Source organism: Heliconius melpomene, chromosome 15 (assembly GCF_056956725.1).
Source record: "Heliconius melpomene rosina isolate 202511_hmr_F chromosome 15, ASM5695672v1, whole genome shotgun sequence".
NCBI classification, from domain to species: Eukaryota; Metazoa; Arthropoda; class Insecta; order Lepidoptera; family Nymphalidae; genus Heliconius; species Heliconius melpomene.
The window spans coordinates 937,752-954,771 of NC_140403.1; the positions used below are offsets into that span (position 1 = coordinate 937,752).

The following is a 17,020-nucleotide window of genomic DNA, read 5'->3' on the forward strand; positions in this document are numbered from 1 at the left end:
TTTTTAAATTTAATACAATTACTCGCCCGAATGGGAATCGAACCCATAACGTCACGTTGACGTATCTCAAAATATTTTATAATCATCTAAAACATAGTTTCTTCAGGTTTGAATCTATCCCTGATGTGATTATAATTGTGGCCATGATCTCTTCATATTTCAAGATCCATTATAAATATATTACAACAAGAATACCTTTCACACACCGCTCGTTAAATGATCTGAATTTATTAAATTTCATAACATTCGGTTTGATTTTTTTTTGTATAATAAAATTACAATTATGATTGAATTGAATGAGAGTGGCTGTCATAGTAGGTTCGATTCCTACGATTTTCGACAATGAACCACTCGAGATGAATTGTTTTAATTTCCTAGCACTGGTAACAAGGTAAATCTCAGCGTAGAGTTCCGCAGCTCCATATCGCAATGTTTTAAGGATTGAGCGTAGTGGGGAAATGTATGTTTTAACATTAAAGTTGTCTTTTGATTTATATCTGTATCCCGTACAAGCAGAGGAAACATGCGTGTTGAATTGAATCATTTCCTCGAGTGCGAATCGAACCCGCACTGTACTGGCACTGCGCCACAACTGGCCTCAATGACTGGTCGTTTAATTAAATTATTTTTAATTTACATATAGTCACTAAACAAACAAATTAAAAATTAATATGTAAAGTGTATTTAAAGTCACGTATAACTCGACGCGTAACGGAAGACCGTCGTCGTGTGCAATTAGATAATGAACGTAACTAACTCGGAGAAAGTTTAGTTTTTTGCTATTTTTACGATACACTGAGATTTTCTTATTATTATTATTGTTCGTGGTAGTGTTTTTTAAACAATGTTAGATGGTTTTGATTTTCAAATCCGGTTTTAGGGAACATTTCTTTTTATTTTTTTATTTTTAGCGTTCCGTATGTCAAAACAAAAAATACTGATCCTTTATAGAGTTAATTTATGTATCAAAATAATTATTTAATAATGATTTTACATTTTCCATATACATATTTCCCGCATATAGGAGGGTACCTAATATGTTGAGTAGCGGAACTCTCCGGCACGCTTTGTCTTATTACCAGAGCGAGGCAACGAAAATAGATAATAGATAGAGGCATCCAATGGGGTGGGAATCAAACCCACAACCGTCGCGCTTACAGAGACTATGCCGCTATGCCACGACGGCCTCGATATAAATATTTAATATTAATTCTACATTATTATGTATAAAATACAAAACTGAGTGTGTCACAGGCCTTTTTCACACGATTATAAAAAAAATATCAAACTCATGCAATATTACGCAATGTCATAACGTGACGGCTCAAGTAGATGACTGGAGGAAAAACTTTTAAGGAATTAGTATTATTTTATGTATTTATATATGTAATTAGTGTAGGTTCGAATCCTGTCCTAGAGAAAGTTAATTTATTTTTGTACGCAACGACAGGCCTTAGCTACCCTATAAAATTGAGTTATGTTTCTTTAATTATAACAATTTTGCAGAGGTTATGATAAACATATAATACTTGAAAATTGAACGTGCTACCTCCACCACCAAAGCAACTATTCAACTTAAATTACAACCTACGTGTTTTCCATTCAACGCTCACGCTTTCAAACCAAGTGAAACTACACAAATAAACCATTATATTCTGTTATTACGATTAATTAGAAAAAACTTTTCCCATTGTTCTGAAACAATATGCGATTGTGGCAATCATTTAATATCGAACATACCGACAGGCCTACTTTTATGTATGTATATATTAGTATCTACTTATATATAAATTTCACACGGGGTTTTTCTTGTATTTATTAGTAAATAGTTCATTAGTTTTAAGAAAACTGTAAGAATAGGTTCAATATCTTTTTCGCAATACGATATGTAATGCCAGTCGTGGCGTAAAGAAATATTTAATATTTTAATTTCTTTCAAAGAAAAGCGCGGAGAGTTCCGCAACTCGACCTGCAATGCCTCGAAAAAAACATAACGTGTTGAGTAAAACATAACGCTAAGCTTTATTCCATCAAACAGGGAAAATGAATATAATTAAATATCATCAAGCGCCTGATTGTAAATCGAACCCACAACCGTCGAGTTTACAGGCAGATACGTATGTAGATAATATCCAAAAATAATATGTGAATTACCCGTTTTTCCACCTTTTTACTTCAAATGAAGAAAGTACGTCAGCTATTGTTAAAGCCTGAGCTTTCCTTTTATATATAGTTTCTATTCTCAACATTGTCATTTTAATTGATACTGTAGTGCAGTTTTTATAAATTTGTAAACTGGAACAATTTTCTTAGCTCTTATCGTGATAGTTTGCTAACTTTCTATATATAGTTGTAGTAATGTTCAACTGCAGCTGTAGGCTGTAGCCCGCACAGGCACAGGGAACCTGGGAACCTGATGTTCTCATTAAGACACTTCCGTTCCCCACTTTCCGCCGAGTTCTGGAGGCATTGCACGTTGAGTGGCAAAACAGAATTCGCCGGAATTGGAGAACAGAAGTGTCTTAATAGGAATAGAGTATCTTTACACTAGGTTCCGAGGTTCCCTCTGCCTATACTACTATGTCTGTGATACAGCGTTAAGCTAAAAAAGGAATTGTATATTCTTAATTAGTAACTAAAGTGCAACGAGTAAACAATGTTACCGTGGCGGCCTTTTGCTTTCAATACCAAGGTTCAACTTTCACTCACTTTCGTTTTTACCGACGACCACATACAAACAGACAGACGGAAATATTACGTTACGGAACTTAAACACGTATAATATAATAATAATAGGTATATTATATTTTATGTATTGTTTTGTTATATATTGTGTATTCGTTTAGTATTTTCTTGTACGTATAGCTCTTAATTAATTTCGCATTAAGTAGGGTAGGCAGAGGGAACCTTGTGTTTGGAGGGAACCTTGAATTGTGGAGATATGCTTTGTTTTGTTACTGGAGCGAAGAAATGAAAATAATTCATTCCTCTAAATGAGAAACAAACCCACAAATGTTGCTATTAAGGCTGCTGGGAGGACGGTGTATTTAATGTATATTACGTTTTTTATGCTATATAGTTAGTTTTCGTTTTTAATTACTTCTTTATACATAAGATAATTAAAAATTTAATTTCGTTTGATCTCCAATATGAGGCCGTCGTGAAGCATCGAGTCATCATTTGACTATAAGCGCCACGGTTGTGGGTTCCATTCCGTTTGTATTCCGTTTCTGGAATTAATTATTTTTTTCCCTCCTTCTGGTAACAAGATAAAGTGCAGTGTAGAGTTCTGCCGCTAAACATGTAATATTTTAAAAATTTAATTTCCTCGAGTGGAGAACGAACGCACAACCAGTAGCGTTTACAGGCCCTGCGCCACTACTGGTCTCTAAATAAATTTGTCTATATAATTCATTATGACGAAATGAATTATAAAGACATGTAAATAAATTTGTCTTTATAATTAGTTTCTTCATAATTAGCTTACTTATATATAACATACATAATTAAAATTCTTTTACGACTTCTCATTTGGTTCCAAGATCTAAATTTAGTCCAAAAATTTAAAGAAAACAAGTGTTCACTTAAAAAATACATTAAAATTGTATAAAAAATGGGCATTCGAAATAATTGTTGAGAAAACCCGATATTAACCGGTTGGAAGCTTTCTATAGCTTTCGATACTACTTGTTTAAATAAACATTGATTTGAAATTTCACATACACACGTTCTTTCGAGGTTCAATTAGAAAGTACAGGTGATGTTTGTAGGTTCGATTCTCGTGCAAGGATACTTTTATATTTAAAGGTAGAGGCACAACAGTGTGACTGAAAACGCGATAGGTTGTAGATTCGATTCTCATTCGAAGAAATGTTTCGAAAGAAATTCGATTTTCATTTCCTCGCTCTGGTAACAAGGCAAAGTGCGACGTTGAGTTCCGCATATCACCATGCATGCCTTCAGAACTAGGCGGATAGTGTAGTGTTTTAATGGGAACAGAGTGTTAAAACACTTTGTTCCCATTAACCAAGGGAACAGAGTGAGGGTAGGCAAAAGGCAATAGGCAAAGGGGCTAGGCACCTAATGTTAAAACATTAGGTTCCCGGGTGGCCTTTGCCTATCCTCCTATGCGCGGGATACAGCGTGAAGCTAAAAAAAGCTAAGGAAACCCTACCCATAAGTTGTACGCATTGCCTTTAAATGGAGCGCTTTATTTTGCCATGTTTTTTTTTTCGTTATATTATTTTTTACTAGAAAAGTCACCTAACAGAAAGCTTCTGAGGGCATCATATATTAGAGTTTGGCTCTCCGTTCTCTCTGGCTACCCCACTAGGGATGAAGCTTGGAGATAAAAATAATCTTATTTTTTTACTTTCACAGTAATTTTTTCCACTTATGTATCTATTAGAATGACAGGTTTTAGAAACAAGTATTTTAACGACTTAGAAACTTTCTCTAAAGTCGTCTAGCAATTTGTGGTCATATTTGGAAACTACATAATTATATAAGAGTTACCTCTTTTTTTATTTAACTTAGATAATATTTTAAGTTAATATGTAGTTGTCATTATATAATCAGTAATTAGGTAATTATATTATTAAATGAAAAATAAATAATTTCAACAATTTAAATTTACACGTTGCGACGGCGTGTGTGAACTGGAGGTTATGGATTCGATTCCAGCTCGAGGAAATATTTAAAATATTTTAATTGAGCGCGACGTTGAGTTGCGATATTCACGTAACGTCCCAAGAATACGGCGGGAAGTGGAAATCGGAAGTGAGCGTTAAGACGCTCACTTTACAATTAGGTTCCCAAGTCCTTGACTATCGCGGTGCGGGTTACAGCGTGAAGCAAAAAAAATCTTGAATTTTAGTATTGAATTATAGATTTTTTTTTTAATTATGACAGGGGTCATGGTAATTTCTTAACATATTCTTAAACTTTACTAGCTTTACTGTAGGGAACGGAATGCCTCTTAAGCCGAGATATATGGTTAGTCTACCAAAGCGGAAGCATAAAAATAATTTAAATATATTTTTTTCCCCGAGTAAGCATCGAACCAATAACCCCCGCGTTTCACTTATACACTATCCATATAACGACCTCAACCCTCTATTTTAAGTATATATGCATTAGTTATTTTAACAATGCATATCTAGACCAGGGTTAAATTTAATAATTTAACTCCAAGTTCTCAGCTTTACAATATATCATAATTCTTAATTAGATTAACTTTTGAGCGTGTGAAATATTATGAGATGTTTATTGTTTCAGTCATAGAAGAAGTAATTCAGTTAGAAGACTTAGAAAACATGGAAGTTGTATGTATGTACGTTGGCAAACGTTTTTACCAATTTTGATATTCTAATTAACAGTGGGGACCCACTTTTCATCCAATAAAATCTATTTAATGAAACCTGTAAAATTTAAATGGGTCCTGTTTTTTAATCTTGGGCGTCTCTCTTAAATAGTATTCTGAGAATCTGGTATCCTCATATATCTGCTTTTCGATTGAGTGACTCAATACAAATGAAAGAAAATAATCTAAATATAATCATTCCCACAACTGGGTATCGAACTCAGAACGGCTTTCAATAATATATTCAATAAACCTTTTTTAAAATATTTTTTAATCTGTCGTAATATTTGAATTTTTATAAGTTTATAACAAGGTAGGCATGTACTCTAATATTAATATAACAATACAACAAAGCAGTTCAGCATTTATTTATGTGTAAATTTAATTATTTTCATTATTTTTTGTTTTTATATTTGATTTATATAATAATGATAACGTGTCTGATTGGATGTACGATGATTGTGGATTCGATTTCCATTCGAGGGGATGTTTTAATTGCTAAATGTTTTCGTTTGAAATATTAGGTTCCTTTATCTCGTCTAAAATCGGAAGACGCGTAAATAAACATTTTTTTAAATGTAATTTGAGCTTCACGTTGTTTCCTGCATATAGCATGTAAGGCAGGACGGAATATAAATCATAGTGTTAAAACATTCTGTTCTTCACACACCGCCTAATTGTCTTATTATTAGGGCGAAGAATAGAAAATATTTAATTTCCCCGAGTGGAAATCGAACCCACTATCATTACATTTTTTACAATCAGACGCTGTAACTCGCCACGACGACCGCGTCTATTGCTGTTTTATATACAAAAACATATGCAAGCTACTAATATAAATATTTATATTTATTTCATTTTATATTTATATGTAAACTATATTATTTACTACTAAATTTTACGAACTTGTTTTAATTTTTGCTATAGACAATTTATTTCAAACGAATTATAAGGAAGGAAATTGGATAGTTAAAACAGGAAAGGCATGCTTTAGTACACACGGCTATAGTTTGAGGAAACGCAAATTATAGATATTTATAGAAGTTACTTAACTTACTTAGCTAACAGAGCTAAATTGTAAACGCGATGATTGCGGTCTACCATAATGTCTCGAAAAAGTGCATGCGGTGCGTGAAGAACGGAGTGTCTCGAAATTAGGTGCCTAGCGGGGGTTATGTGGGTAGAAACGTGAAGTTTAAGTTCAGTTAGTTTTAGCATTAAAGGCGTTGTGGTGGTAGTGGTAATGGCGATTTTAGAATTTTTCTTACTTTGAATATTTTCTTCTCGAATGCATAATGCCTAAAAGTTCTTAATAATCTAACTGCACTACGGCCACGACTCGTCGACCATACTACTATATTAGTTTCTTTATAACAAGAAGCTTAAAATACATAAAATACAAGTTAAGATGGGATTTTCGTAACATCTTATAAGATTCGGTATTGAACAGGTACCTACATCTAAAGATTTGTAAACTATTTCTCGGTTCAACAAGCGCATTGAGACACTGAGTGGACGCAATTATGCCTTTTGTTCATTCTTCTGGCAAAATAAATAAAGAAATGTTTTAATAAGTGTGAGCTGGACTCGAAGGCGAAGGGTTCTGTATATTATTATTTTTATTATATTTCTTAATTATGTGAGTTAACTCACTAAAATTAAAATAAATATAAGTAACTTTAGTAGAATTGTTGTGTTAATGCTGCGCTTTGTTTTACAGTCTGAAAACAGAAATAATTCATTCTTTTAAGTGGAACACAAGCCTAAAACCTTTAAGTGTCATCATCACGGTGGTCTCTCATATGTAAATTTATAAAATCTTAGTATAGTATAAAAAAATATGTTAAAGGTGTCGTAGTATATTGTCGGACACGACGAATGCGACTTCAATTCCCAATCGGTGAATTAATTAATTTCATTTCTTCGCTTTCGTAAAGGGGAACGAAGTGTCTTAAAACTGGGTTCCCTCTGTTACCCCGCTATATGCGGGATAAAGCGAAATGCTAGTACTAGTAGGTACCTATAATATAATTCCAAAGGCCGCGACATTGATTCAAAACGCCGTACTGAATATTGATTCGCGCGGATGTCATACATTTTGTATGTATTCAATGTTACTTACGCAATTTGACATTGTATTTAAAATATTGTTGATACGATTATAATTTTGTATGGAGCACTTCTTGACCGAGGAAAACTTGTAAGAAGGTGCTCTGTTTACGCGTAGGTAGGGGAATTGTGCTTAAGATGACATACTTTTTGTTTGAAGACAAATATTTCAAATAAATAAAGTCATCTGAGAACAGCATATTGCGTATACTATTATATATCATAATCAATGAAATTATTTTAGTTTCAGAACAATCATCTTTCAAACATCATAAAAACAAACAAAAATCGCACTTAGGGCGACATATCTACAGGGTAAAATGACATACTTAGTATGTGGCATAGAAACGCCATCATTATTTGTCGAGCATAGTTCACAAATAAATAGTTTCTTCTTGGCTGGGGGGCTTTTAAACAGTATTAACGCCAGATTCATACATGTTGCAAATATTATGAGGTTGGATTCCGTTATCAGTCACTTCCTTTTCCAAAAGGGAAATAAGCTTCGTCACCTGCGGCTATTGAATGCCTTTGCTCTAGCAGCCTTATCCATGTCTTCTTGTGACCAATATATATTCGTTTGTAATTGCCAGGCATTTTGTAGGTAAAGCAAAAAAAATACATAGATTCTATTTATAAGGGTAAGATAGTATGCCATCTTATACTCACGTTTTGTATGTCATCTTACCCAATAGATATATGAATTTAATTTTAACCGTTGTGACAAAAGGTTATAGGTTAGGATGCGCTTTTAGCGTTAGTTATGTCATATAATAATCATCTCAATCATCATTCAAATAGAAAATCTTTATCTTACATGTCTTTTCACCATCAAGCAAAAGCGAAAGAAAAATGCAATTGAAAATAACGAAAACATGAATTACTTGTCCATCTGCATTCACTTTCAGCCATACTGTATTTAAGCACTACCTACACCTACAGACACTCTCTAAAACGTCACAAGATCGCACTTAGCGCTAATAGTTTCATCAATATTGGTAGTGTGTCATCTTATCATAGTATGCCATCTTGAGCACAATTCCCCTATATAATTTTTTCATGTTTTTTTTTTCAGAGTGTATATTTCGGTTTTGGTAATTAAATTAAATTTCCTAGAGTTAAAGATTTTATAATACCCAGCACTAAAAGTCTAGAATCTGGACACCTAGTGTTAAGACATATCCCATATTCCCCTGAACTCTAGAGGCGAATACATAAATAATAATAAACTCTATTAAAAAGTAATTTCCTTCATTAATTCTATTCAGCAGTGATCGGTACTATAAAGTAGTTATTCTACAGTCTATACTCTAAACAATGGTCCAACTGAAGTGTCGCAACAACTACATATATCGATAATTTAATAACTCACGATTACAACACTAGTGTAGTAAGTTACGTACGTAGTAAGTCGCACAATGGCTGTATTTCTTTATGTAAGTATGGGTACATAGAATCTTGATGCGAGACATTGAATGTTGGATGGCGAAACTCAACGCCGGAGTGTCAATTATCAATTCGTTATTTCCACTCCGGCGTCAAGTTCCGCCAGTCTTTACTATCAGATGTTGTGCCCCTACGGCACATCTTTACTAAGTTACGCAAAAATTATAAACAAAAAATCATAAATTTATTCGTAATGCAGGGGGGGCACTAGTGTGGGATTGAGAAATGAAATAGGTATTTAATATTTTCATTTCCTCGCTCTCTTAACCAGACTTCCTTGACTTCCGCCATTTAACGCGCAATACCTCCAGAACTCAGAGGAATGTAAGAAACAGAAGTATCTATATTAATCAAGGCAGGCGTGACCGCCAGACCTGGGGCGTTTAGAAAGAGTCTCGCTCTCATCCATTCCTATTTGATTACATAGATGAAACCGCAGGTAAAACCCATATTTTCCGTATAAAAATGTTATAAATTAAAAAAAGAGTCAATCTCAAATTTCAAATCGAGAAACGTCCATATATTTTTTGCTACGAACAGAAATCGAACCTGTAAATCTAAAATAGAAATAGATCGTACAAAAAGTATACCTAACAAAGCTATTACAGACGTGTACGTGTTAAATTAGTTGAATTTTCAACACAATGTAACGGTTTTTTGCACGCGTTGTAATCACGCAACTGATAAATTTATAGCTTTTTTCCTTCGTTTTCCCGTATATCCCGCATATTTACCGTTTTTAATTAAAGCTGTATAAAGTTTTTTTCGTTCATGGGTTTTTATTTTTCTTGATTAACATATAGTTTTTGTGAACTGTTTTACTAATCTGGATTAGATTCGTATTGTAATACAATTATTATTTTAAATACAATATTTATACATTAAAAGCTAAGCCATTATTAATAAAAAAGCTATTTAAGCAAAACAAACACTTAATATTTGGGGGAATAGTAAAAACTGTATTAAAATCGGTGAAGCCCTTCATGAGATTAGAGTAAACAAATGCGCAGATAAAAAGATAAATCGACAAACAGACAATTTTTTTTTAATATAATTATTTTTGGTTCTCTTACAATGCTGAGAGCAGAACAATGTTTTCGTATATTTTTTATGTACAGACACCGATCAGTTACGATTTTATTATACGTAAAGACAATATAGACCTTCCTTTATATTAATACAATAAATAATTAATTTTATCTAAAGCAGTGTGAAATTACTGAAACTGAAGAATTGAATTATTCTATTAAACATTTTTTCCTTTTATTAAAAAAGTGTTGCGTTTTGTCCGTCTGTTTGTTCACTACACAGTCAGTGTCTTTTTTGTTTTAAACATTATGCAATGAAAATAATTTCAATATAATCATTTTCACTAGTGTTGATCGTTTATTCTTTTTTGAAATTCATGCTGCATCTCGCACGTGGCAGGCAGAGGAAGCCTAGTGTTAAAACACTCCGCAATTTCTGCTGTGATTCAGCGGCAATGAGGGTTAGGTGGCGGAACTCAACGCCGCGATTTGCGTCGACACCAGACTAAAGAAATTACAATATTAAATATTTTATTACCTTGAATGTGAGTCGAACCTGTTGCGCTTACAATCACTAGAACATAATATAATAAATAAATACAACTAGAAATATATTCATTTATCCTGTTTAAAGTTTACTAGGACAAGTATTACCTAAGGAAGTCCTAAATTCTAAGGTTTTCAAATGATTCATCTTAGTTTACAGATTAAGCAATCTTAACGGATACAGCCTCCGATGGCGGTAATATTTTATCTAGTTTATATTGCAATATAATTTACTATATTTGTTATTGTTATTATGTATATTTGTATTTTTTTTATAGCTTGCCGTTGTATCTTACACATGGCAGGCACAGGGAACCTGGGAACCCAATGATAAGACTGACTACCGTTCCCTACTTTTCGAATGGCGTTGGATTCTTACTGTGTTGAGGCAATTTCCTTAAATATCTAAATTTTAATATTTTTTTTATGTCAATTTCCTTCCTTTCTTGCTATATGCGGGAACCTATTTTTTTTCTACATTGACGATGTTTCAACACTTAGTATATGATGGTATACTGAACTACCCTGACCCGCATACTTAGAACAAGTTTGAATAGTTTCCTGTCCTTATAAATGCATTTAGAATTTTATATCTATAGATAATTTAATATTATTTTAATTCATGGATAAACAGAAAATACGTTTTAAGAGTCAGTTGAGGAGCATGACAAGACTCAACATCTAGTTTCGAAACGGAGTGTATTAACACTAAGTTTCTTCAGCTTCATCCAGTTTTATTAGATACAGCGTGTGCAAGTGGAGGTAAAAGAGAATATGGAGAACTTACAGACAAGACCCTCCATTGTCTTCCTGTCCTAAATCATTACATTTTAACTTATCATTAGTTAAATAAAAATTGAACCAATAATCCGCCATGATGGCTTCTATTCATACATTATTACGCAATTCTACATAACAGAAGCAAATCGTAAAACCTAACGGTAACGGGTTCAAATAAAAAAGAGGGTATTAAAGCAATAAATAAAAAAAACTGACTTGATAAGTTGTTTCAACTTGGCAGCAGCTTGTAACGACGCATAACCGTATTTGGAGTATCTGGTAATATCTTCTGATGGAGCGTTGAATGCAGCCACGTAGCGGGCGGGCTCCTTCTCGTTTAGCATTAGACCTGGAAAGGGAGAAATATTTTTTATAATTTATATTTTTTATCTTCTCGATGGTAAAAGTTGAAAAGAATATAATTAACCATACATAATCATTATTATGATAAAATTGGAGAACGTTAGAAAATGCCACTGGATCCTCTTTAACTTTTTCGAAAAACATATGACGAGAAAGTTAACATATATAATTACACGCTGTTTCCCATAGTAGTGTAGGTAAAGAGAACCCAATTTTAATACGTTTTATTAATAGGTAAAGGGAACCTAACTAACTAATATTGAGACACTCCGTTCCTCATTTCTCGCCCAAGACATTCCGTGATAAGTGGTTAATTTAAGTTACAACACTTACCCATAGAATATAGCTTGGGTTCCAAAACACCGTATAGTTCGTGCATTTTCTGTACTCCATATTCGGCAGCTGCCAACACGTCTTTTCTTGGTTCCGTAACATTACTTGGTATTATATCATCTTTAAATTCATCATAATCTGTATCGTCATCTATTTCATAATCATCATCATCATCTTCATCATCAGAACTGCTCGATGCTGATTTTGAAGCTTCAGTACTTTTGAAATCATCACTCTTTAGTTCTGTTAAATTCTCCTTATCACAATATTTTACAATTATAGTAGAAATATTCTTTGTTTCAGAATATGAATGATTTTTATTTTGATTTTTCTCAATAATTGTGATACTGTGAAGATCTTTATTCATAGACGTATTCAGTGTGGGCATTATGTTTTTTAACACTTCTAAAATTGTGTGAGAGGTTGAATTACTAATACTAGTATTATTAGGTTCTATAGTCAATACTTCTACGTAATTAGATTTATTTGAATTTTTAATTACTGTTTCAGGTTGCCCTTTAACATTACTCTCCTTTTCTCGTGGTGCTGCTAAAAGCATATCTACTTTGTCTTCAATGCCGCTTTTGATTTGATTGACTTTTTTAATTGATGTTTTTTTATCATTCGGTACATTTAGGATGATAGCCTCATTTAGCGTTTGGTTTTCAGCATAAGTGAGGTTAGCTTTTATTCTTTTTATTGAAGCGATTATATCATTAACTAGTTCGTCTTGTATAGTTTTACTTATATTATGATTGTTATACAGGAAGTCAGTTGTAAAACTACCAACTCTATCGTTATCATTGTTGATTGAAGTTTGATTATTGAATTTAAATATATCTTCGATTATTCTTGTGAATGGACAATTGTGTGTCGTGTTTTCTATCTTAGGTTCAGTATCAGGGGTTTTTCCTTCAATTGTGATGATAAAGATACTGAGTAAGTGAATGATGATATTGTATCTGAAATAATCACAAAAATGGTTATATTATTTATATGCTTATATCTAAAAAAGTATATATATATAAATCTTAACCGAAACCTATCATTTATTATAACTAAATTAAAAATATTGTACCTACTCAGAAATGTATAAGCTTTTATTATTGCGGGTTAAGAACCTCTACGTATTTTTTTTCGTTTCTGAATATTTTTCTTTCTCTAGTGTGTGATTAATAAATGTTAAAACACATTTTTTATAGTATCATTTTAACAATAAAATGTCTTAAAATTATCATATAAGATAGACTCTAATAAACGAGTTTAATACACATGCTTGCAGAACTTGATTAATTAGTAATATTTTGTATAGATCAGGAAATATTAAAACTGGTTCTTATTTTGATTAAAACATGCATTTTTTACTGGCTTCACGCTTTATCCTGCATAATAAGCCGAGATAACCTGGGAACCTAGTGTTGGGACACTTCGTTCCCCATTAAGACACTTCTATTCCCGAATTTCCGCTGAATTCTCGAGGCTTTGAGTTGAATGATGGAATTTAACGCTGCCCTTTGACTCATTACCAGACGAGGAAATGAAAATAATAAATATTACATTTTCTCGAGTGGGAGAAGAACAGACAACCTGTAATTAGACGTATTTACAGCCGCACGCTTCTGCTCCTGCGCCACAACTGGCCTCAATATAATTTATTCTATTTTTCAAAAACATTATCAACAACCACTAACCTGAAATGCATTTTGATCTTATTATCCTAGCATTATAACACAATTTTTTATCCAAAAATTTTCACGAAATCTCCAAAGCTATCGCCAAACTTTAACACTGGTGCTCGACTGGCTGTAAATAAGTCACTGATCCCTTAACAGGTTTTTTTCGAAATTTATACATAAAACACGTATTTATATGTGTATATATTTATTTTTATAAGTTTTTATATATATTTATGTGTATTTGTGGGGTAGATTCTCCTTAGAACGTGGTATGGGGCGGGCGGGCGAGAAGATACTAGTTACATAATGGTCTTTACAGTTATGAGACCTCGAGTCGAACGATGATCTCGGTGTTGGTTGTTTTGCAGCGAAATTAGCTTTCTTGGGGAGCTATCACACCGTTTGAGCTTTGAGCTTTTATTTATTTTTTTATTTTTGGCTATATCCCTCATATAGTAGGGTATGCAGAGGGGAACCTGGTGTTATACTTTCGTTCTCCACTTTTCGCCGAATTCAAGAGGCGTTGCGTGTTGAGTGGCGGAATTCCAATTTTGCGCTTTGGTCTCGTTTAGTAATTGTACCAATTTTTTTTTATTTATATATATTTGATATTATATAATTAAACTTAATTACAAAGGTGTGTACTAGCATTCATTATATAAAATGACTTTAAGAGAGTGTGATTTTGCTTTCCGGCTTTTTTGTATAAATGACTTGTATTATGTAAACTTCTAATTTAAGGCAGATATAAAATAATGTTGCTGAAAAATTACAACAATTCAATTATCAAATTATTTTAATTATCAATTAATAATGTACAGCTACCTAAAATAGGTGGACATTACAAAAAGCTTAAGAAATAATACAATATTAAATCCTCGCTCTCAACACTAACAAGACATACCGCGGCGTTGATTACCGTCACTCAACTCCGTGTCGTGTCCGTGGCATGCCTTAATTCTAGGTTCCCTCTGCCTACTCCGCTATCTGCGGGATACAGAGTGAAATTAAAAATATACAAAAAAATCCAATTAATATCGCTTCGGTGTAAAAGAGTTCTATCGCCAAAGGCTCAATCATTAGACGGCCATTCTCAGAGACCGAGCTCAGGTCCGGTGAAAGACCGCGGGACAAAAAAAACAATTATTATCAATACAATAGTTGTTTTTTTATATTTTTTTAGTATGGCGTGTCGTGTGATTGTGACAAAATTTATAACTACATGTTTTTCGTGTAATGTATATGGATGATAAGAAAAACTGGCGAGAGAATTTGGTTTTTGCTAATTTTTGCTGAGGGAACCTGGTGGTGAGACACTCCGTTCTCCACTTTCTGCTCAAATTTCGAGATGTTGTGTATATTCGAGATATAAGGTGAAACTAAACACCGAACTTTGTAATTTTAATAGAGGTAGGACATAAAATTAACCATAAAATTCTCTTGAATGGGAATCGAACCTAGGATTTTGCGTTTACAGTGAGCGTGAGTGCCGCTGCGCTATGACGGCCTCTGGATTTTTAAATAACGACAAAAATACACAATTCTTGTTTGAAATGCTTACATATTAACGCAATAAATGGTTGATAAAAAGAAGTGTTAATGACTTAAGAATTATTACAAAGATAACATGTGTTAGAGAGTATAAATAAAATTTACTTAATTTAAGAGATATAGCTTAAAATATATACATACATATTACATATATGAGGCGGTCGTGGCGCAGCGGAACTGCATCTTACTGAGAACGTGATGGTAAAGGGTTCGATCGCCATTCGGGTAATTGATCATACTTATATTTCTTCGTTCTAGGTTCCTTCTGCCTACCTTGTTATTTGGGAAAAAGCGTCAAACTATTTTTTAAATATTAAAGATAGAATGTATGATATTGTTGTGCTAATATAAATATTATTAAATATTGTAACACAAAGAATCCAATATAAAATGACTCGGCTCTTCACGTTACTTCTTTTGCTTCACGCTGTAGCAGGAGGGTAGAAGCAGAGAGAACCTGGGAACTTAATGTTATGATATTCCGTTCCTATTAAAACACTTCTGTTCCTGACTTTCCGTTGAATACTGAGGCATCGCGTATCGAATGGCGGTCGCTCGAACTGAAAGTCGCTCTTTGCCTTGTTACCAGAGTGAGAAAATGTAAAATGTTTAATATTTTTTTTCTTCAAGTAGGAATTGAACCTACAACCGTCGCGGTGCAGTCACCGCCCTTGTACCACCGGACCAGGACAGGCCTCATCACATTGCATCTGAATAATAACAGTAATATTAAATGTTAAATGTTTTAAATGGATGTCAGCTAAATTGAGATTACGTTTTAATGGAATTACGTTTTTATGATAATTTTGAGCAACAAATATTCTGATATTTCTGAATCTCATTTTCATACAAACTAATATTAAAATGCGGGGGCACAAGCGTACGACTGTAATCACGACAGGTTGTGTGTTCGATTCCCATTCGAGGAAATGAAATATTTAATATTTTCATATTCTCGCTCTGGCACTGAGGCACACGCGTCGTTGAGTTTCGCCACTTAACACGCAGTGTCTCTAGAATTGTTCGGAAAGTAAGCAACAAAAGTCTCTTAATGGGAACGGAGTGTCTTTACGCTAGGTTCCCAAGTTCCCTGCCTACCCCGCTACGGCGGGATACAGCGTAAAGCTAAAATAAATGGTAAATTTAGTTTATAAGACGCTTTTCGATTCTATCGATTTGTAGCTATATAATTTCCACATAATATGCGTGTAGAGTGAAGGAACTCAACGCCGCATCATCCTTTTACCAGAGCGAAGAAATGAAATATTGTATGGTGAAACATCATGGTGAAACACCCATAAACCCACTACTTGTCTTTAAATTGGGATCAAGGTACGTCCGTCCGTACGTGATATGTATAAGGATAGCATATATAATGTAACTTCAATTAAACTGATGAATATTAAAATTGTATGACGTAAATATCTACTATATTATATTGGTATACTAGTTGTTGCTCGCTGCTTCGTGCGTGTTGATTTCTTGGTTCCCGTATTAAGTGGTAGGCAGAGGGATAGTATTATCATATTCCACTCAATTTGAGTTATTGCATGTTGAGTGGCGCCAATGGTACACAACACCAAGCTTTGCCTTGGTACTGGAGTGAAGAAATAAAATAAATCAGCTTCACGCTGTATCCCGCACACAGCAGGGTAGGCAGAGGGAAATTGGGCGTTAACTACCCTTCTTTGCGGGAAAAGCGTGGAGCTGTTTTTCTTTTCTTTTTTGATAATTCAAAAGTACCTGTTCTAATACTCAAATTCGAAATATTCTTTGTATTTCGAATGTGAGTGAAATATAATAATAGAAAAATGAAAACTGCAATT

The 17,020-nt window shown here is 33.4% G+C and overlaps 1 protein-coding gene across 1 annotated transcript; it reads right to left on the bottom strand.

Annotated features, from left to right (window-relative positions):
- Nucleotides 1–11,441: 11,441 nt before the first annotated feature.
- On the bottom strand, nt 11,442–12,930 carry LOC146531187 (uncharacterized). The gene is made up of 2 exons (XM_085198545.1): nt 11,968–12,930; nt 11,442–11,620 (listed from the first exon to the last, which is right to left on the bottom strand). The coding sequence occupies exons 1-2, from the start codon at nt 12,524–12,526 to the stop codon at nt 11,442–11,444; spliced, it is 738 nt and encodes a 245-aa protein (XP_085054671.1). The 5' UTR covers nt 12,527–12,930.
- Between the last annotated feature and the right edge of the window lie 4,090 nt (nt 12,931–17,020).